This window comes from Trachemys scripta, chromosome 5 (genome assembly GCF_013100865.1).
Source record: "Trachemys scripta elegans isolate TJP31775 chromosome 5, CAS_Tse_1.0, whole genome shotgun sequence".
NCBI classification, from domain to species: Eukaryota; Metazoa; Chordata; order Testudines; family Emydidae; genus Trachemys; species Trachemys scripta.
Window position 1 is genome coordinate 43540471 of NC_048302.1, and position 22885 is coordinate 43563355.

General features: G+C 39.0%; 1 protein-coding gene across 1 annotated transcript in view; it reads right to left on the reverse strand.

The window, feature by feature from the left end:
• Positions 1–2387: 2387 nt before the first annotated feature.
• PGRMC2 (progesterone receptor membrane component 2) overlaps positions 2388–22885 on the reverse strand; it is a 24295-nt gene continuing 3797 nt past the window's right edge. The window contains exons 2-3 of the mRNA XM_034772005.1: positions 4256–4411; positions 2388–3508 (exon numbers count right to left, since the gene is read on the reverse strand). Coding sequence (XP_034627896.1) covers positions 3411–3508; positions 4256–4411 — 254 coding nt within the window. The 3' untranslated portion in view covers positions 2388–3410. The remainder of the gene's footprint in view (positions 3509–4255; positions 4412–22885) is intronic.

Below are 22885 nucleotides of genomic sequence, written 5' to 3' on the forward strand. Positions count from 1 at the left end.
TTGCATTAATGCAACAGAGCACTGTCCACTGATGATAGTGTAGGACCTATAATCCTATATTGACAAGTATAAAGTCTTAAGTTTTGCTTTCAGGAATTGAGCATCTTTCTGCTCTAGTGGGACCGTTATGTAGTCTTTGGGATTCAGAGATTAGTTACTACTACTAGCTTGTAAATTTTTAACGTTTCTCCTGTTGATTCACCATATATTGCAGCTTTAAAAACTGAATTAAATCTAGTTTTATTTTTATATATATATATAATATATATTTTTAAAAAATAAGCACCAGTTTTAGTATCTGTACACATGTAGTTTTCTGCAACAGGAAAAAACTCAGTCACATGAATGTGCTTGTGTGTAGGCATCAGGTTAAATAGCAAGAGATGCAGTTGCACTGCACATGGTAAGAGTGGTAGCTGTACTGTATGCAAGAGACTAGCTGAACTGTTTTTGCCACTGTGCAGGGTTAGACAACACTGATACACCCTACAGCATCCATTCCCGGAGCCAAATTCACAGAAGCACTGATGCAAGAAATCACAGGTTTTTCCACATGAGATGGTAATGGGCTTTACTGGAGTATGATTTCTTAAGTCTGCTACAGACTGCACTAATTAAACATTAGTTATGCAGGGTCTATATGGACCAATTAATGTGCAGTGTATAGGTGCTCTTTAGAAATCACACCCCTCTAGAGCACATTACCCCCACAATGTAGAGAAGCCTCTACTGTAGATACCTTGGCATAGGCAGACCTCCTGTGTAACAATTGCAAGTTCTCTCCTGTTTCCATTCTCTGTGGGGTGATGAGGCTTGATTCATTAGTATGTGCAAAATGAAATGCTATAAGTGAAACCATACAAACCATTCTATAATATCCTCTTGTATACCACCACTGTAACTTTATTTAGATGAAACTTTTTTTGGCATGACAAACTGTACAAGCATTGCCAAAGTATTTAAAAAAAAATGAAAAGAAACTTGAGGTACCTGTCAGAGGGATGTCTGATCCACCTAGCATTAGGTTACACACTTTGAGCCTCCCCAATCTTGTTCCTCTAGGTACACGTTAATTAAAACTGTTTCTGGTGGTTCTCATTCATGTAAGGTAACAGAATGCAACAATCTTTATAGAGTCTGAATTATAGGCCAATGTTGATTAAGGGGTTTTCCTATAATATAAATATGGATTTATTGACTAATTTAAATAGGATGTTTATTTAATAGTGCTAATGTACTTTGACAAGTCTAGAGCTCTAGTCAAATGAAAGAGAAAAATCAAAGCCATGAAAGTTACTGTAATACAACTGGTGTTTAACAGCCCTAACTAAAACAAAATCTTCAGTTGTCTTCAGTGTGATAAACTAAGAACCTTTGAAGTTTCTTGGTGTTTAGGCCTGTGACTAAGTGAGTTAAGGGAGAGTTTTTAGGAGCAGTATTCAATTTAAGGGGTTCATGAATTTGTTTTATCTGCCTTTGAGGGATGTATTCTCTCAATTGTACAGTAATAAAGTGTTAGAAATTGCCATACAATCCTTACATGCATTTTAGACAAATCAATTGCGCTACATCAACAGGCTTCTACAAATGATTTGGAGAGTAGTTAGTGTTTGCATTCAAGGTGCTGGCCATGAACTCCCTTTAACACTTCTGTATTGGACACAGACAGAATCTTTGCCAGCATCTTGTTTTGTAAGTATTCTGGTCTTGAAGAGTGCTACAGAAAGTTCTGGATTAACAGGAACTCTAATTCCCCTCAGAGTAGTCCTATTGAATACTATGTGATTGATAGAATATTTTACACTAACTACTAAAATATTTAACTGAAATCAAAGGACTTACCTATATCTTTTTTTGTAACACCTCTCTCCCTTAATAGGGTCTACTACTGCCACATAATTTTAAGCAGTAAAGCAAAACAAGCCTTCATAAAATTAAAAACACTTAACTGGATTGTAGTAAGACTGGATAATGAAGCAGCCATGCAATTAATATGTTGAAAGAATGGATTAAACAATGAAATTTCTTAAATGGCTAGTTCAGTCATTTCAGCCAAGAGTGGTCATAGCCTATTAACTTGGTGTGTATTATACCAATGCCCTGGAATGCTTCATTTCTGTGTCAGTTTATATTCTTGAACCATAATGTATTATGTTTCATATTTATTTAAACCAAACCTTACCTGAACAAATTTCATTTAAGATTCCTCATGAATGAGGGTGTAATAGGAAAATAACAGAGCTAGATATAGTTTTATTCAGTAGCAGTGCAAAGATATTTAAATGCCCTAGGTTTCCCCCCCCCCTTATTTTACATGCATATGGCAATCCTGGGCATTCTGTTCCAATGTACTGACTAGTAACTTACACACACAACCTGACAACACATTTGGTATTGTACATGCTTTATTAAAATGGTACTTGTATTTACAGTATCTGCAGAAATAATCCCTCCCAAGTCTTGCAGTCAGACACCCACCCAGAGATACACACGCACACACCCTCACTACAGCGTTGTGAAGGCTAGGCTCCCAAATATTAGGCAGCTCCTGGGAGTTGGGGGGGGGGGGGGGCGGTTTATTTAAAAGGAAGCATGAGGGAATGCATTTGGCCATCACAATGCTAATTAAGTTTATGTATATTAACATATGGCAGTAACACTGAGTAGTCCTTTTCCATTCTATATACACAGAATGACATCAAGGTTTGCTAGTCAATAGAACATTTTAATTTCAGTCTTAATGGTGCCTATGAAACCACAGATTGGGGGCTTTCCCTTAAAACAATTCAAGTCTATTTAAGTGAAATAAGGCACAATTAATATTTGATTTAGGGGACAGGTAAAAGGCAGGCTTCAGCTGATAGTTTTGCCAAATCCTTTTCAGAGAAAGATCACTTATGTCCTTCAAATCTGCAATGATGTCTCAAGAAAACTGAAGTTTTTCTGCCAGGGCTAGTACTGCCTACATACAAAACAAATTTGGAAATTCACATTTTAACACCAGTTGCAGTGGCCCAGACTTCTAGTATTGATGTACATGAGTAAATATTTTTTAATGCAGAAGGAGAAAACGTGTGAAACAAAACAACCTGTCATTTTCTTAAACTTGCTTAGAGAGCCTGTAAGTATGGACTATGTGAACACAAGGAGTAGGGTGTTTTGTTTTTTTACACCCCTGGCCCCTTCTCATAAATGAAGCCTTACAACACATTACAAATAAACTGCAACAAAAAGTTTTGCAGCACAAATAATGCCTAGTATTCAAATCGTGTGTGTTATTTTCTTTGTACAAATCCTGTTGAATGTTTTTTTTGCAGCAGATGAACTGTACCCAAAGATGCAGGACATTATGATGGGGAAAATAAGAGGTTGCAGTTCTGAAGGCCCCGACTTTGGTTTTTTTACAAAGTTCAATCCTGTTTAGTGTGATCCTTGATATCCTCCTCATCTGTATATTCTGATGGTTCTTCCCCTGGTTTTAGGAGTCTACCTACGTAGTCATATTTTTCTGGAAAAGACATTATGTATCCATTACAGTCAAATGCAGCTACTTCCACTTAATCTCTTCACTGTAACTAATGTGCATTAGAGATCAGGTTCCTCCCCCCCCTTCATGCTAAGGTTCTGATTCCACATCACTGCAGTCAAAGGAATTTTAAACACTGACTGACAGCAAGATCAGACCCTGAAATATCTTTGTAGGGATTTTCCACTTGTCCATTCTTTGACCACTCTCCTCCCACAACTTAAAAGTTAATGAAAATTCTATGCTTATACCTTTGCAACCCCATTGATTAGCCGGTTGATTTTAGTGTGGTTTGAAAATTGATTTTAATCTCCTGTGCCTGATGAAAATAATGCAACAGATCAGTACTACACCCAAACAAGAAAGATTAAATAGAATCTACACGGAACATCTTATTACTGTAAGGTGCCATATTCTATAGTCACTCCAAGAGCTGTTCTGTCAGTGGAGTGAAATTCTATACTTCAACACATCAAGTCTGAAACATAACACTTCCCATTTAGCTATTTATATAAACAAAAGTAATTAAAAATACATACCTGGGCATTTTTAAAATTCCTTTTAAAGATAAAACTCAGTAAGTCAGAATTCCCTTTCCAGTAAGAAAAATATTGCCATAACTACTGTACAGTGAGCAAGAAACCTATTTTAAAAAGCACCCACCCATCTGTCAGTGAGAGATTCAGTAGTATAAGTAAACAATTACATTTTGCTAGTTGAAAAAGTTACCTTTAAATTGCATTTCCCATTCTCTAACACTTTCCATTTGTACAGCATTTAAGTCCGATAGGTCATCATATTCATCTTTGAGTGCATCTTTCTCTAGACAGAAAGTTGCTAGTCCCCTGGAGGCATCTCTGCCAGCAAATATTCCATATGGACCCTCTGAAAATAGAAAACAGAATGGATATTTTCATTGTTTGTTTATAGTGATTGACCTCAACACTTGAGTAAGGTGTGTGTGTGTGTGGCAGAAACAGCAGGAAAAACAAGACTTTACATCATCCCATATTTCTGGAGGAGTTGTTGGGAACAGCAGCATTGTAATGTTGAAGCATTTAATGGCACTGCATCTCCACAATGGGCATCACTATGAGATGGATAGGGAAGGCTGACAAGAGAAGCAAAGGCAGGAAAAATAAATATTTTACACAGCTACCTGACAAGACCAAATCGAAAAATCAAACTGTCGTCTTATGTGAGAAAGTCATTTCAAGTGCTTCTGTATTCTGAGGTTGAAGGCACATGAGAACAGAATGAGAAAGGAAAAACTTTTCTACTAGGAAATAGTACATACATACAAAAGAGACCATTTAAGTTTGACTTAGCCCTCTGACTTCAAGTCTTAGCAACATCTTAAAATGGAAATCCATTATAGACTTGCAAACTTAAGTTCCCTGATGTTAGGTCATTGACCTCAACTGTGATACCAAGGGTGGAAGAACAGTTTTTTAATGTAAAACCAGGGTATTGGTCCAATCATTTCACACAGTTCTTTTAAAGAAATGTTTTACGAACCATCAAATTCAGAGTATTATAAAGTTGCCCTAACACAATGAAATGGGAAAGGAAGCAATTACACTGATTTGATTCCAAGTTATTCTATAATGAAGTTCTGGACTGCAAGATGTCTAAGCTTGGTAGTGTAAATCAGTTAACCGTTTAGTCCCAACTTGAAGGCTAATAACCAGCTTAGTGCAGAATCAAAGTCACAGTATGTCAGTGTTTAAAGGGGCATATAGCTGTTTACAATAAACAAGCATTCTTACCTATATTAAAGTTTACTAGTTTTCTAATCCAGTTTGCTTTATAATTTGTACTGTTTACTTTTTCTTTCTTTCAATGAAAGTTGATTGAAGTCCATTTTATTTTCAGGTTCTCCATTCTGCCACATTTGGGTTTCAAACAGTGCAGTGTCTTAAATTTTTTTCCATTCACAGCTATTTATTCCTAGTCATGGAAGCTGATCTATTGACCTTATTTGTAAAAATAAGTCAAAGTTTGGGACTAAAACTGAGTTGAGAACAATGCCAGTTACTTTTCCAAAAACGAAAGTAACAATTTTTTCAACTGCCAATTTAATCTTAGATTTTATAAGTACATTTGAAGACTGCAATTGTCTGCCTCTGCCCCTTTTATTTCTGTGGAGATTACCAGGCAAATAAGTCTCCACACCTATTTCAGAATAACAGACCAACCTTCATAAACATCTTGCCTCTAATTTTAATAGTTTATCCAACTGAACATAGAAGAATTTTAGACAGGCAAACAGTTACCCAGTCTGGAGTTTGACCAGAACAAACATGGACATAATCTTTTCCCTACAGAAAGCTAGTTGATACACTTGCACAGCTATGCTGGAGCCTGATTCAACTGCATTCATGCAACTAATTACCACTTAGTGCAGTAGATAACCTGAGGAACCATACAACTGTGCTAACGAAACTTTAAACTATCAAATAGAGGGTTACTGTATGGAAGGCAAGTCTGACTCTCTGATGGATATGATTTCCTGTTGAGGTTGGTAAATAGCTTTCCCGAATTTATCTTAACTCATTACACTTTTATTGATGAGGGCAAAAACAGAATTTTAAAATTCCATAAAGTTTCCTTTACATACATAGAGAAGTAACCCAAATGTTGCATGATTACATATTACCACAAAAATATAGTTATACAAAAACTTTGATGGCAATTTGTTTAATGTTAGGTGGCCAAGTTCCTCAAGCACAACACACTTAACATAACCTTTGGGAACTGTTAGCTGTAGAAACCAACAAAAGAGTTACATACTACAGTTTGAAGCACCAACTCTTTAATGTATAGCAAACAAAAAAAATATACAAACCAAAATGTAGTTAGTTATTCAGTATATTTTTTCATAGAATCTAACTGACATTACTTTGTCTGGTATACTAAAGATCTCATCTAATAGTGTACTGTTATATGTAAAATACAAACATTTTTAAGACTTATAAACCAGACTTGCCAGCTTCTCCCCTCCACTAAGGTTCCTATATGCACTCATTATGCTGGTTCTGAGCTCCTACCATGCATCTATGATCCTGCTAATATGTTAGCAGCAAGTACTGTACAATATACAGTAAAAGCTGTGTTATCCAGCACTTTATCAACTAGAAAGCTCTATTAACTGGCATTTCTGATATCTCCCAATACAAATATTCAATCTAGTAACCAGGACTAGTATACTGCCCAGGAGGTTATGCAGTGGCACATGCGGCATTCTACTTTTATGCAAAAAAGGCAAAAGACAAGCAAACTGATATCAGGGATTGATTCAAAAAAGCAGCTTCCAGGGTGTCATCGGGTCATTACAGATTCAGACCAATTTCATACACCACCTACATCTACAATGATAATTGACTTTGATAATGATGATCCTGAGGCACTGCAAGATCCTGAAGTGCCTTCTAAATCAAAGAAAGATTAAATTACGTTCAGTAGTTTTAGTGTTGTGTATTTTTAGTGATATGGATGTATGCCATGTGCTGCCCATAGTAATATGTAGCGTCATAAAATAACCTAACGTATAGAAAACTACCTGTATACACCTACGTGCTTCAAGAAACCAACCACTCTGCAGTGCAGTACTACTACTGGATTGGTGAGTACCTGTATACTGTACTACTGTATTTTATAGTATTCTAATACTTTGAAAATTGGTATTCCACTGATAAAATATAACTCAGCTAACCAGAATATCTGATTAACCAGCACCCACCCATTTCTCCCTCCCTCCCCCCAACATGCCAGATAATTAAGTTTTTATACCCTTTCTCAGGCACCAAGAGTGGAGGGGAAAATGTGATCGGACTACTCTACCCAATATCTGGCTACCAGTCCCCAAAATTGCTGGATGTTTCTGTTAAATAGATCAGCAATGAAACATTCATATTTAAATCACAGGGCTGTTCACAACACTCCAATCTCATTTCTGTCAATCTGAAGACATAGCCATGACATCAGTTCATATTCACACTGTTCTCTTCACAAACATAACAGCAAGAAACTTAAGTGAAAGCTTAGATTCTTCAAAAACTGGTAATGCTGCCAGATAAATGATGGTACAGCATTGCCACATACCAGCTCAAACAAACCTTTCTGCACCAAGGTATTTGAAATGGGGACCACACCCAATTTTTGTACACTACAGCTAGTTAGCTACCAATCATGTAGCTAAAAAAAAAGTTTTTGAACCAGATATTCAGTACTCTTTCATCTAACACACTTCTTTTTGAAAGTATGAGCACTCTGATAGAATCTCAGAGGAATACCAAGACTGATTAGAGAGGGATCTAACTAGTTCAGCCCTTATTTAATCTTAACTAATAAATGCTAATAGGCAAAGGGCAATAAGTAACTAATCTAAACCCTAAAAGATGGACTTTGAATTGTTTATAATCCCACACTACTAGAACACTGGTGAACAGAAGACAGAAGAAGTTGCATCTGAATGGAGGAGTGTGATCATGAAACTCTACATGCAAAGCTAATTCTTTATTAAAGTCACATAGCCTATTAACTCCTGTTATGTATGCAGTACTGTATGTACTGATTGCCTGAAGTGTATGAATCTCAGCACAGAGGGTACTCGGAGCTTTGCCTAAGCAATTATGACTGACTGTGCACAAAAAGCAGTACAAGCATTTAAGTAAGCCAGAATGAAAAAAACCTACCAACTTGTTTTATGGCACAAGAGTGCTTTTAAAATAAAGATTTCAGTATGAAATAAAATATTACTCCAAATACATTCTAGAATGCATGTATTTTAATTTTTTTAATTGTACCCTGGAAAAAACAATTTAACATGCACCTTCACCATTTTCTTCTCAGTCAATTTAGATTTAACACTGAAACAAATGATTGAAATGGCTAAAAATTGAATGATTAATATTTTGCAGGCTACTCAAGAAGTATGCAGAACTCAATATATCTATTAATAGCCTTTAGCCTACTGCAGCATTTTAAGTATTAGTCTGTAAATAGAGCTGAAATGATGGTGACTATCTTTTTGGAGTATGAAGATTGGCTTTTTAAGTTACTATCAGAGCAAAAGGGGGGGGGGGGAGGCCCCTCGTCACTGAAGCAGGAGCACCAAAACCAAATTCTTTAAAGACGATCCACCTGAAGTCAATCTACTTATAACATCACCTAGTCCTTGAAGTTCTGAAGTAGAGTACCAAAAAAAAAAAAAAAAAAAAAAAAAATTAGAAAAAAACATAAGCCACTAGACTACACAAACTTCATTCCTTGCCTGATACCATATGGTGTCATAACTCCCTAGAAAAAGCAATTACTAACTACAGCCTACAGAATGGAATGACATTTTATTTCAGATTTTTCTTTCCCAAAGCACTTAAAACAATGTTCCTTTCCCATACTGAATGTTTCAATAAATGCATTACCTACTTAAGTAACTTAGGCTTTCAGTATAAAGTCAATGTCTTCTAATGGGAATGTGTGGACTGACATATGTCTAAGCAAAAGTTTCTCAGAAAGGCTTTTGCTCCATGTATCTAGAGTAAAAAAAACATACCAGGATTTTACAAGCTTTACAGCGGTTTCTGTAAATTGGGGAGTTGTATGGTTCTTTGGAAAGCTGCATTTAATGTAATATTCAACCTGCTGCAAATTATTCCAGTTTGAGGCCCTCCTTAAGGAAAATTAACTTCTCTGCTAGTCAACCCATGCTAATTGAAACAGGAAATTAGATTATAATTATTTACTTTAAGAAAATTTTCCATTAAAAATAACAAGAATATTGGTAAAAACAACAAGATACTGTAATTATGTTTTCATGATCCATCTCAAAGCATTTAAGGTGGCTTTTGGAATTTTTTGTTTGCTTTGCAACCTGTGAAGAATTATGCATCCATCCAGTTTTGCTGACAACAAAAAAAATTATAGATGAGAAATAAGACCTGTAATTTCTAGTAGTCTCTTTTCTAATAAAGTGGTCAAATATTAATATTCTGCCAGAGACTTAACATGTTCATTACAAAAGCATAAACGAGTTTCTTTTCAACTAGCAAGGTCATGTCTAAATCACTACATTTAATGCTAATCCTTGAAATAGGACTTCAGCCATTGTATGGGAACTCAAATTGCTGTATTTCAAGTCTAACTGACCTAAAATTGCCAGCATGAATTTACCGCATATTCCCTCTTCCTTGAAGAAAGATCAGGTGAAGGTACTGTATACTGACCATTCCAGAAAGTGAACTCATTAGAAATAAGCCTTCCATCACCCTGTACTGCAGTGATTCTGAAACGTCTCCCAAAGAGGCACCAATTTCTTCTGGAGTCAGAGGGAAAACATTCTAATTCTGGTTGTTTACACCAGGATTCATTGAATGTAAATTTCTGAGTAAACAATATTTTATATCAAATACTGGATTACACGGTTTGCTTTTGCTGAGCCCCTCTGTGACAATTACCTAGTTACAAGATTTAATAGGCTGCCACCCATCTATATTTTAAAAATATTTTTTCAAACTCTAACTTTAAAAAGGTGTTATGGAACAATTTTCCTTGTACTTAAACAGAGAAGAGTCACCCAGGAAGGTGCAAGTATATTCAATTTAGGGGCGGGAAAGATGCTTGATCAGAATGGTCTGTGTTAAGTCAGTCTTGCGCCACCGAGTTCCCATATAGCCTTGTAAAATTTACTCTGTGCCTCATTTCCCCTATCTGTAAAACAGAGATGATAATCCTTCCTTTCTCCCATGCTTTGTCTGTCCTGTCTATTTAGACTGTAAATTATTCAGGGCAGGGTGTAAGTGTTTGAACATCGCACAATAGGGCTATATGCAACTAGAGGTCCCACTGGACATACTGTAGCATGAACAAACAGAAAAATGTTGAGGGAGCTATTTCCGATACCTAGCTCTTACATAGCACTTTTCATGGAACGTACTTCTCTTCAGTATTATTTCACTGAAATAACTGCCTTGTTTGTGAGAGGGTAACATCAAGCCAACATTGCAAGGGTACGTGTATTTCCACATCACCTCCTCCAACCCCCAAAAGGCTTCTCTTAAATACAGTATAACATTAACAACGCTGCTCTATTTCGGTACTCAGTAATCCTATACCAGGAAGGATATGAAAAAGAAAATGGATACAAAGACATTTGTGACATGATCTACACACACAAAAATACTGAATCAGATTAACCACTGTTGTGTTTCTCATGAACACAAGAGGTACAACACTGAGCATGCTCCAACAGCCAAGAACTCTTGTTAAGACTTGAGCATCAAACTGGATACTGAAACTTGACACAAAGTGGATGATTATAGCCATCTAGAGTAGCATATTACAACCTGAATATCCTTTCCTGTAAAATACGAACTTGTGCACAAAATCCAATTCATTCAAAACATGCTCTCACTCTCTCTCAAAGAGCACGTTATATGCCAATCACAAACCAATCATTTCAGTAAAAGTTTGTATACTTCTTTTGAGTCCTTTGCAATGTAATCTGATATAGAAGAGTACAAAAACATGTGCTTGACGTCCTGGTGAAGAGTTCAGTACAAGAATCCAGAAGGGCAGACTGACATCTAGAAATTCAGATCTAGTTATTTTATACCAAAAGCACAAACTAAGATTTCCTAAAAAACAAAGCAAATATAGCTAAGAGTCTTAAAAAGCTAATTTCTAAAAAAGCAAAACAAAATAAAGGGTCACAAGTGATGTAGGCTATTTTGCAAAGGGCACCTACATTACTATAAACACTAGGACCAAAATGTTTAGATGTATTCAGTAATTTTAGATACTCAGCTTGAAATAAGTAGGGCTGAGCACCCATAGCTCCATCTGGACTTATTTTGGATTTGAGAGTGTTCAGCACCCCTGAAACTAATCAGTCACAGCTGAGCACTCCAAATCAATCACATTTTCTTTTATATTTGGGCCTACTGCAAATATGACCCAAGGAAGATTGGCCGGGTTTGAACAATTCACAGTTGTAACTAGTGTGGAAGTAGTTATACTTAATCTTTTCCTCTTGTGAATTAACTGTATAACAACTTGTACATGGAAAGGCAGACAAGGCAGGAAGCAATGCTGGCATTTGACTGGTCCAAAAATAACTGGTAAATTAGTCAAATATTGTTAAATAAGTGAAAAATGGTCAAATATTTTAAAGCACTAGTTTATTAGAATAACAACAGTATCAAAAAAGAGCAACAGTTTATCGTATGCAATGGGCTTAGCCTTACATAATTATACCCAATTACAAAAAAGTTACTGAGTTATTTTAACTCAGAAAAATGTGAAAATTAAATGGAGTTCTAAAAAAAAAATTGCTTTTGGCAGTATTAGGTTAGCATTTAAATGTGAATGTTATTCAAGACTGAACATTACAAAAGAAAAATAAAACAAATAGACTAAACAGCAAAACAAAAGAAAAGTCATTTTTAAATACACTTATGGTAGGGTAGGCAGCAGAACAAGTCTTCAAGCAACTTAATAGCTGTATATCTTTTCTGTTTGTGTTTGGGAGGAGGTTAAATGATTGAACCCTCTTCTCCCTCCCCTGACCTTTCTGAGTTAACTTCTGTATATTTGTCTACAGAGTTTAGATTGTAAGCTCTTCAAGGCAAGAAGCCAGTTTTTTAACTCATTTAACGTGCTTTAAAAGCCACCATGTACACTGATGGGCTGGCATGCAAATCAAGATATACATATGCTTGTTCTAGAACACTGGTTCTCAACCAGGGGGCCACAGTGCTCCCCACGGGGCTAAAGCCCCAAGCCCATGGGTGGAATTCAGGGTGCAGGGGGCACTGCACCTCCCCCAAAACTGTAGCACCTTACCCAGAGTGAGGCAGCACAGGAGGCAGCTCCATATGGACCCCCACACCTCCTTCTCTCCCCCAGCCCAGTTAAGAGGCTGAAAGCTGGAGCGGGGAAGTGTGGGGAGCTCCTGTTCTAGCTGGTGCTATGGAGCAGGCAGATGTGGTATTCCCCCATCTCCTGCTGCTGGTGCCCAGGGCTGCAGTTGCTCCTCACCTTCCAGACCCCTTTGACTGCACATGCAGCTGCCACCCGGGCGGGAGAACCTAGCTCCAGGGCCGGCAGAGCACTTGGGGGAGCAGCAACGATGGGGGAGGGGGCTCCCATCACACAGCCCCTAGCTACCCCTCTCCCTGCATCCCGAGCTATCCGCACACAGCCCCTAGCTACCCCTCTCCCTGCACACCCCCTGCTTCACAGAGCTGCTCGCTAACCCGTCTGCACTTTAAGCAGTTTTCAGACTTTTTGAGCTGAGGCCCCCCACTCCACACCCCCACAATGCTCTCCCCCAAATTCCTTCCCCACCACCCAACAACTCCTTCCTCACTATACTGACAAGCCCCCAAACTCCAATCATGGCTGGACCCTCAAATTTCCCCCACCCCTACCCTCTGCCCACATGGGCTAAGTGGGGGGGCTGTGTTTTGTGGGTGGTGTCTTGGTTCACTGCCACTCCCCCAAGTTGTTCACAGCTGGCGGGGGTGTCTAGAAACCTCGCTCCAAGCCCCCCTCCCCTAAACCCCTGTGGGGGCAGAAGGGAGGCAAATTGGGTCTGAGGATGTCTCCAAATCAAGAGTGGGGAGGAGGGAGGTCTCTAGGTCACAACAGGCCATCAAGGGTTACAGATAGGTCCTACGCCCTTGCCTTACTGTAACAATGCACCAGACTAATGCTCCCAGACCATCGATGTGGACCAACACTTTAGCGGTAACCTTGGATTGTTCCAACTAGCAATACAGGAAGTGGTACAGCTCAGGTATAAATGTCCATACCAGCAATTGCTGAAGTGCAGTTACCAACCATCAAGGAGGAAGATACAAGTTCTGTTAAATTTTAATCACAATTTACATTCTTCCATTTTTCTGTGAAGCTTTGTTTAGCTAATCCATTGGTAGCCAAAAATTCCAGATTGAAAATACTCTTGGCATTTAGACATTGTATACAGCCACCTGAAATAGCCTTATCTAGGACTGAGTCTAAGAAATTTGAGGGGATGGAATTCCTTAATGGAATGCTGAAAAGTCAGAAGGAAAAATAATCAGCTTGTAAGATAGGCTACAGCATCACTATTACATGTGGGACACATTATATTTCTTTTAATCAAGAGATAATATAGGGTTATAGTGAGGGAGCAAATAAGCAATTGCCAAATAAAATGAATTTGGCTATCATACTAGAATTTCCTCTATTACGGTTGTAATTTGCTTTCTATTCCAAACCAGAATTTGAGGATCCCTCCTAAAACCCTAAAAAAGTTTTCCACCTGAACTCTCTCATATAGTGACTATAAGAAAGATTTTGGGGGATAAGCTTCAAATTAGACAAAGCCTTGTTGAGATGGGACTTTAAAAACAGCCAATTTCCATTTTCAAGTTTACCACCACAGATGGACCGAGTGGACTTGTAGGCTCTAAAGTTTTAATTGTTTTGTTATTTAGTGCAGTTATGTAACAAACAGACAAAAAAAATCTACATTTGTAAGTTGCACTTTCATGATAAAGAGATTGCTCTACAATACTTGAATGAGGTGAATTTAAAAATAAGCAAAAGAAACCGTATTTTTCCAGTGCAAATATTTGTAATAAAAATATAAAGTGAAATGTATTATAATTGAAATCAATATTTTTGAAAATGTAGAAAAATCATTTAATAAATTTCAAGTGGTATTCTATTATTGTTTAACAGTGTAATTGCGATTAATCACAGTTTTAATCAATCAACAGCCCTACTTTCTTCCTTTCTCCTAGTATCTTAGTTGTCAGTCGTTACATTTGTAGGTAAAGTTTTCTGACAAGTGTGATTAAATTGATGTTTCCTTAAAAAAATTTTCATGGTGTATTTATATGGCCATGAATAGCTATGCATCTTGTCTCCCTATATTGAAATCTATTCACCTTCAGTGTTTGAACTTCTAAGATTTTCTCTAATCTCATTTATTTAAGATGCAGCATGTGCCAAATGCTCCTGCCTGCCCTCTACCACCTAAAAAGAAGTGTGATTACCTCACCCACATTCATTTTGGAATCCAGTTTAAAAAAAAAAAAATCACCCTTTTAAATAAATTTACGTAAGAACATAAGAATGGCCATACTTGGTCAGACTAAAGGTCCATCTAGCCCAGTATCCTGTCTTCCAACAGTGGTTAATGCCAGGTGCCCCAGAGGGAATGAACAGAACAGGTCATCATCCTGTGATCCATCCCGTCGCCCATTCCCAGCTTCTGGCAAAAGAGGCTAGGGACACCATCCCTGCCCATCCTGGTTAATAGCCATTGATGGACCTTTCCATATATTCTTGGCCTTCACAACATCCTCTGGCAAGGAGTTCCACCGGCTACCTGTGCATTGTGTGGAAAAAGAAAAGAAAAAAAAAAAAAAAAAACTTCCTCTTGTTTTAAACCTGCTGCCTATTAATTTTATTTGGTTACACCTCCTTCCCCGTTCTTGTGTTATGAGAAGGAATAAACAATACTTTATTTACTTTCTCCATACCAGTCCTCTATCATATCCCCCCCGTAGTCATCTCTTTTCCAAGCTGAAGAGTCCCAGTCTGATTAAGCTCTCCTCATATGGAAGCTATTCCATACCCCTAATCATTTTTGTTGCCTTTTTCCAATTCCAATACATCTTTTTTGAGACGGGGCGACCCGATCACCACATAGTATTCAAGATGTAGGCGGCACAATGGATTTATATAGCGGCAATATGATACTTTGTCTTATTATCTATCCTTTTCTTAATGATTCCAACATTGTTAGCTTTTTTGACTGCCGCTGCACATTGAGTGGATGTTTTCAGAGAACTATCCATAATGACTTCAAGATCTCTTTCTTGAGTGGTAACAGCTAATTTAGACCCCATCATTTCATATGTATAGTCGGGATTATGTTTTCCACTCCCAACTATACATATAAAATGTAACAACAACAAAAAATCCATGAGCTTGCTCCTGCCTTCCATAGATCTATCTCTATTCCCAAACAAATTGAGGGAGTTTGAGAATTAGCCTGTCCCCTTCACATTCAGCATGAATACTACTTTCTCTGTAGCTCCTGTTGTCAGGAACTGGTTTCCCATATCTCCCAAATTCAGTTCCAGTGTCAAATGAAAACTTGTCTTGCCTGCTAGTTTAAGTTAACAGGCATAGGTAAGAAGAAAATTCAGTGGTGCACGTAAAATCCATGCCCTTTCCTCTGGCGGGGCTACTGCTGTGGTACACAGAGATGCAGCTCCATGGAAGGGCAGGGGGCGGGGCTGGGGGTTCTGCTCCTTTTCCTGCTGGGAAGGGCAGCAGGGAAAGGAGCAGACCTCCCAGCCCCGCCTCTTCCAGGCACAGAGCTGCGTCTGTCCTCCTTTGTACTACAGCAGCAGCCCTGCCGGAGACAGGGCTGCGGGGGCAAAGCTGGGGCGGGTACAGCCGCCAGAGTTGCTGCTGGCGTTCTGCTCCTTCTCCTGCTGTCCCTCCCAGCAGGGAGAGGAGCAGAACCCTCAGCCCTGCCCCGCAGCCCTCTCCTCTGGCAGGGCTGCTGCTGTGTCTTTCTGGTACGCTGTACTGGCTATAAATAACTTGCTGGTACGGCGTACCGGAGCGTACCGGCCTACTTGCACTGCTGAGAGAAATTAACATTAAAGTATTTTCAGGTACAGTTTATATGAAAGATGCTATACAAAAGAAGTTGCCTCAGTTAAATTTAAGTCTTTACTTGGAAGCATTTTGTTTCTGGCAATGGATGTTTTTCCATTCCAACATAGTAATAGTTAAAAACAGATGACATGCAAAATTCCAACCTTCTTTTTGTTGCTTTTGATTTTTTTCTTGAACATGACCTACCACAAATTCTAAGATACAAGATGAAATGGTTTATACAAATTGGTAACTTACCAGAAAAGACACTAGTGTCAGTCCTAGAATTTACTGACACTAATTATTTTTAAGTTGGCATATTTAAAAAAAAGTATATGAAAATGCAGTAGTTGGGGTACTTCACCTTGTTCAGAACCTAACCCTACCACTTTGTACACTACCCGTGTATGCAATTAATTCAATTAACTGAAATATTAAGACTTGGACCTTCGTGGTTTGTCCCCTCAAACTCTGACTATAGACTGAAGTCCTAATTTGAGCTGGCAACAAATACCTAAAATTAAAATGCGTAATCAGTATGCACAGAATGACAGTGGACAGTAGCAGTCTTTTGCAAGAGGTCAAATGGCATGCTGTGTTTGCCAACAGGAAGCTTATGTTACCACTGTAACTGTTTGACTAACATTCAATTAGAACAAGTTGGTAGACAAGGAAATTATTTTATGTTACACAGATTTCAGTCACAGATTGGAGCAAGTTCCATTGATAGCTTCATATCAACCCCAGAGTCTGGTCATTCCCCCAGATGTTAAGAGAGTTGACTCTGCAAATTCTGACCCTGTTTCCACCTCATTGTACAACACAGTACATAGTCAGAAATACAATATCATCCTCATGGCTCTGTATATCTGATTAGTAAAATACATATCTCTGAAAAGCAGGGTACTTCTCAAGCTTGTGTGGTTAGGCACCTTGAATGGAATGAAAGCCATAAAAAACAACAATGCTAAACATCAAGTTTCGTTTTGATGTCTTCAGGCCACCTGCAACTTGCAAAAATGATGCTTACAACTTCATCTTGGAATATCTGATAACAGGGCAAAGCTTTTATTCCTGGGGGGAATTCTGCACCAAACAATTTAAAATTATGTGCCAAAAAATTAAAAATTCTGCACAATTTTTTTAAAAAAGTCTGCAAATTTTATTTGTCAAAATAATCCAATAGAATCACACCAGTTTCAAATATTTTGGTAAGTTATTTAAACTACAATACAGAAAAAAGTCACAATAACTATTCAGCGTTTCCTAAACCCACGGAAGTTAAGTTACAAATACTTGGTAACTAATACCCTCCATTCCACTTCTAATCCTGGATTGTAATTTAAATTACAGAACACCAAATAGGAAATAAAAAAAAAAAAAAAAAGCAGAACGTCGTTTTAAATTGCTCAGACTTTCTATGACTTTCATGTGTGAGTTTTGCTAATCATTGTCCTGGACCTATGTGGGTACTTTGGTAAGTGTTTGGTTCTGACTGTCCTGACATTTTATTGACTGCTTGGTAAATGCTGACCATGTGAATTTGCCTTTTAAATGGGTAAGTAAAAATCTAAACCCACTGTGCCACTTTGGCACAGGAAAAAAGTGAGAAAGCACATAGATCTTCCTAGCAGATTCCCTTACTGTCATTTATAAGGCTTTACATCACTCTGGCAATGTAGGGGCCTTAAAACTTTTGCAGGTTTTTATGCTCCCAGGGGAACTGAGTGAGAATGGGAACAGTTAGCTAACAATAGAATAACGATTTTACTATGCACACAGGTTGCTACATTTCTGCCTCAGAGAATGAGATCAATTAACCATCAACAGCAACATGAACAAAATGTGGGGGCTTTTTACAAAAGCTATTTTCTTTAACTTAAAAACAAATAATTTTCAGTAACATACTAATATTAATTAAGTGTTTTTTCAATTCTCAAGAAGTTCCATTTTACTAGGCAGGCAGGCAGCTACATTTCTGCCTCAGGGACAGAGCCTTCCTCCTGCATAACAAAGAGACCTACCCTCCTCCACGCCCCTCGAGCCGCAGTATCGAGAGAGGGACAGAGGTGTCTCGCTTGTTGGCCAGCCCCTCCCCCTGACGGTGATCAACGTCGCCCCCGCAGGCACGCACACCCAGCCTCCCTCACCCCGCAGTGATTTGCATCTTTGAAGCTGCTCCAGCAGAAGAGACACGTGTCCCCGCGCGCAAATTTCTTTTGCGTTTTTCTGCGCAGGGAGCACAGAAATATGCAGGCAATATGAATTCTGCACCCCAGCATGGGCGCAGAATTCTGTACACAAGTTTTATTTAGAATAAACTCTATGTAAACAGTACAAGTGTCAGAAGTCTCCTGTACAGACAGCTTCGAGACTTGGATGCCATCAGGTTGCGACGTTGAAGACAAAAACACTGCATTGTCCTGCACCAGTGGATGTGAGTGCCTTGGGTGCTAATGCTATAGTGACAAAAAATTGAATCAATGTTTTTTTTGCACCAGAGCCACATCTGCAAGGTACCAATATCAGTGGGAGTCAGGTGACTTGGGTTTTATTGACAGCAAGTTAGTGGCAGAGCTGCATGATTGTGCAAATTACTTCTCAACTCAGTTACCCCATATGCAAAAAAAGGTGATAATGCTTACCCATACTGGGAAAGTAATCACAGACCTATTGATGAAAAATTAAATATATGTGCTAAATATATTACTTGCTCAACCCTAAAGGTTTCAAGGGATGAGTTACCAGGCTGAAAGCGCTCAGCACTGACACTCCCACTTCAGGGAACATCTTTGTACTAAAACTACATAGCAATAAGGCCTGCCTTTATCTCAGACACACTTTTTTTGTTTTAGTTTTCACCAAAAAGGTTATTAGCAATTGGACGTCTAACATAGTGAATGAGGTAGAATCAGAAAATAAAATAGGGAAAAAACACAAGTTAAAAATTACTTAGACAAGTTACATGTCTTCAAGTCACCAAGGGCCTGATGAAATACATCCTAGAATACTCAAGGAGCTGACTGAGGAGATATCTGAGCCATTAACCAGATCTTCAAAAAGTCATGGAAGACCGGTGAGATTCTAGAAGACTGGAAAAGGGCAAATATAGTGCCCATCTATAGAAAGGGAAATAAGGACAACCCGGGGAGTTACAAACCAGTCAGCTTAACTTCAGTACCTAGAAAGATAATGGAGCAAATAATTAACCAATAAATTTACAGACACCTAGAAGATAATAAAGTGAAACAACAGTCAGCATGGATTTGTCAAGAACAAATCATATCAAAACAACCTAATAGTTTTCTTAGACAGGCTAACAAGCCTTGTGTGTGGAGTGGTAGATGTGGTCTATCTTAACTTTAATAAAGCTTTTGATACTGTCTCAAATGACCTCCTCATAAACGAACGAGGGAAATACAACTTAGATGGAGCTATTAAAAGGTGGTGCATAACTGGTTGGAAAACCATTCTCAGAGGAGTAGTTATCAGTGGTTTACAGTCAAGCTGGAAGGGCATATGACGTGCGGGGTCCTGCAGGGATCAGTTTGCAGTCCAGTTCTGTTCAATATCGTTGTCAATGATTTAGATAGTGGCAAAGAGTACACTTACAAAGTTTGCAGAGGATACCAAGCTGGGAGGGGTTGCAAGTGCTTTGGAGGATAGGATTAAAATTCAAAGTGATCTGGACAAACTGGAGATATGGTCTGAAATCAATAGGATAAAATTCAATAAGGACAAATGCAAAGTACTCCATTTAGGAAGGAACAATCAGTTGCACACATACAAAATGGGAAATAACTTCCCAGGAAGGAGTACTGTATTGCAGAAAGGGAACGGGGTCATAGTGGGCCACAAGCTAATTATGAGTCAACAGTTTATCACTGTTGTGAAAAAGCAAACATCATTTTGGGATATATTAGCAGGAATATTGCAACCAAGACACGAGAAGTAATTCTTCCGCTCTACTCAGGCCTCAACTCGAGTAGTGTGTCCAGTTCTGGGTGCCACATTTTAGGAAAGAGGGACAAAGAGGAAATCAGCATGTACCAAACTTTGGTTTCACTGGGAGGGAGTCGCTGCAATTTCTGCATTGAACCTTTTATCCAGCAGGCATACAAACAAGACCATAACGTCTCTAGATACGGGGCCTGGAAATCTACTTAGAGCCAGGTGTTTCTGAAGTATTCTGAGCCATTTCACTTAGAGGCCTCAAAAACAATCTGCTTCCAATTACAGAGTTTCAGGTAATATCTTCAGAACTGGGAGATACCCCAGATCATCTTCCGAAGTCTTTTCAGTCAAATCTAGGGAAAAAATAGGAGTAAGACAATGCATTCTGACAACTTGTATGTCACCAGAGGCAAGAGAGTACTAAGCATGATTCAACAGAGAATCAACACTTTTGAAGTAGATAGGATGATACCCCTGCACAGATAAGCATTGAAGCAACTCCTAAGAGCAATCTCTAAGTTAGACCACCGCTACCAGAGCATGGTTCAGAGTGCTAAGGCACGTACTGGAACAGAACAAATTAGTCAGAAGATACAGTACCAGCCTAAACAAAACCTAAGTTCACAAATCCAGCAGAGAGCTAGAACTGGCCAAAATGGTGCAGTTTCAACAAGGAAAGGAGTCACAAAAGAATTACAGTGAAATAAAACTGGCGGAACATCTGTGCTCAAGACACTTATTCAATGAGCCTGAGGCTATGTCTACACTACCGCGGTAAGTCAACCTATGCTACGCAACTCCAGCTACGTTAATAATGTTACTAACGTAGCTGGAGTAGACATACCTTAGGTCGAGTTACCGCAGGGTCTACACCGTGGGGGGGGGGGGTCAACGGGAGACTTACCTTACTCTTCTCATTCGGGGTAGAGTACAGGGGTCAACTGGAGAGCGATCTGCTGTCAATTTGGCAGATAATCACTAGACCTGCTAAATCAACCACCGGTGGATCGATCTCAGAGCGTCGATCCCGGCTGTAGTGTAGACCTGCCCTGAGAGTGAAGAAGTTCCAGCTTGTCTTTAACTAGAAGCACAATACCCAAGAGCAGGAACCCAGTCAATATAGTACCTTTAGAGAAAGATAGTTACAACCTTAACTGAGACAAACCAAAGCTGTGACCTTAACTGTTACAAATTTACTGTCTTTCCAGAGTATTAAGATGAAAATTCAAGTGAAGCATGATTCCTGTTTTTATTATTCACAGAAGCACCACCCCAGACCTAATAAAACAAATGCTAGAGAAGCCAGTCAACTCACTTTGAGTGTACTGATTTGACTGAGCATTAAAATAAAGTACATCACCAAGCTTTCACCATCTGCCCCTTCTGAGATATCATTAGGAGCTCCCACATAAGTGAATTATTGCTTAAGCACAGGAAAAATACACTGCAGCAACAACAATTAAGCCGGTTTCACAACTATGGTAAAATTGATTTATTCACCCTCGAGGTATGTAGTATTTTAGCTGACTGTAACAAATTATTTTGTTTATCAGTGGCACAATCTGAAACTTGCATGCTATGTAAACGTGTTATCGAAATAACAAATTTAGTGTTCATTATTTCTACATCTATAATTTGAACAAAGTCTGTTCACCAAAGAAAGATGACCATGTGAATTAACTAACTATCTAAAATCCATTCCTGTAACCCTCAAATCATTTTCACCAGTAGTTAAGTCACCTTTTAACCCATGGTTATGCTCTCAACTTATTCAATAGAAAAGACTGTTTTGATAAACTTGTTCATAAGTGGACATTTTATATTCATGTCAAAAACAGATAGTTTGACACCCTTTAAATTATCTCTCGTTTGAAACTGGACTACTACTGTCCCCAGTAGTCTCCCTAAACCAATGCCATTAGAGGTCTGACAACTACTATGATGACAAAAATGTGTTCAGCACCGTTAGAGAGTGACAGATTTCTGTAACAGTGCTAAAAATGGTTTGGTCCATCTACAATAGGAATTAATCCACTATCAGCACTGTTCAGGGACAATAGTTGCTGACAAGGATCAGAAAACAGTTTAATTTCCTAGAAAGATAGGGTTTTATTTCCCACACACACAATTAATAGAGATTCAAGGGGTGGACTAATCATATTACTTATGTTAAACAATTTTAAGATGGAAGATTTTAAAATTACTACATGAAGTTATTTTGATTACAGAACACTTCCTAACTTTTCAGCATGTAGATTCTATGCCAGGGGTGGGCAAACGTATTGGCCTGAGGGCCACACTGGCGTTGCAAACTGTATGGAGGGCCAGGTAGGGAAAGCTGTGCATCCCCAAACAGCCAGGCCCCCGCCCCCTCCCACTTCCTGACCCCCTCAGAACCCCTGACCCATCCAACCCCCCCCCTGCTCCTTGTCCCCTGACCACCCCCTTTAGGACCCCCACCCCTAACAACCCCCCCGGTACCCCACCCCCTACTCCCTGTCCCCTGACTGCCCCGACCCTTATCCACACCCCTGCCCCCAGACAGGCCCCCCCTTCCCAGGACTCCCACTCCTATCCAACCCCCCAGCTCCCTGACCCCTATCCACACCCCCACCCCTAACTGCCCCCCGGGACCACAGCCCCTATCCAACCCCACCTGCTCCCTGTCCTGACTGCCCCGACCCCTATCCACACCCCCGCCCTCTGATAGCTGCCCACCCCCCAGGATTCCCACACCTA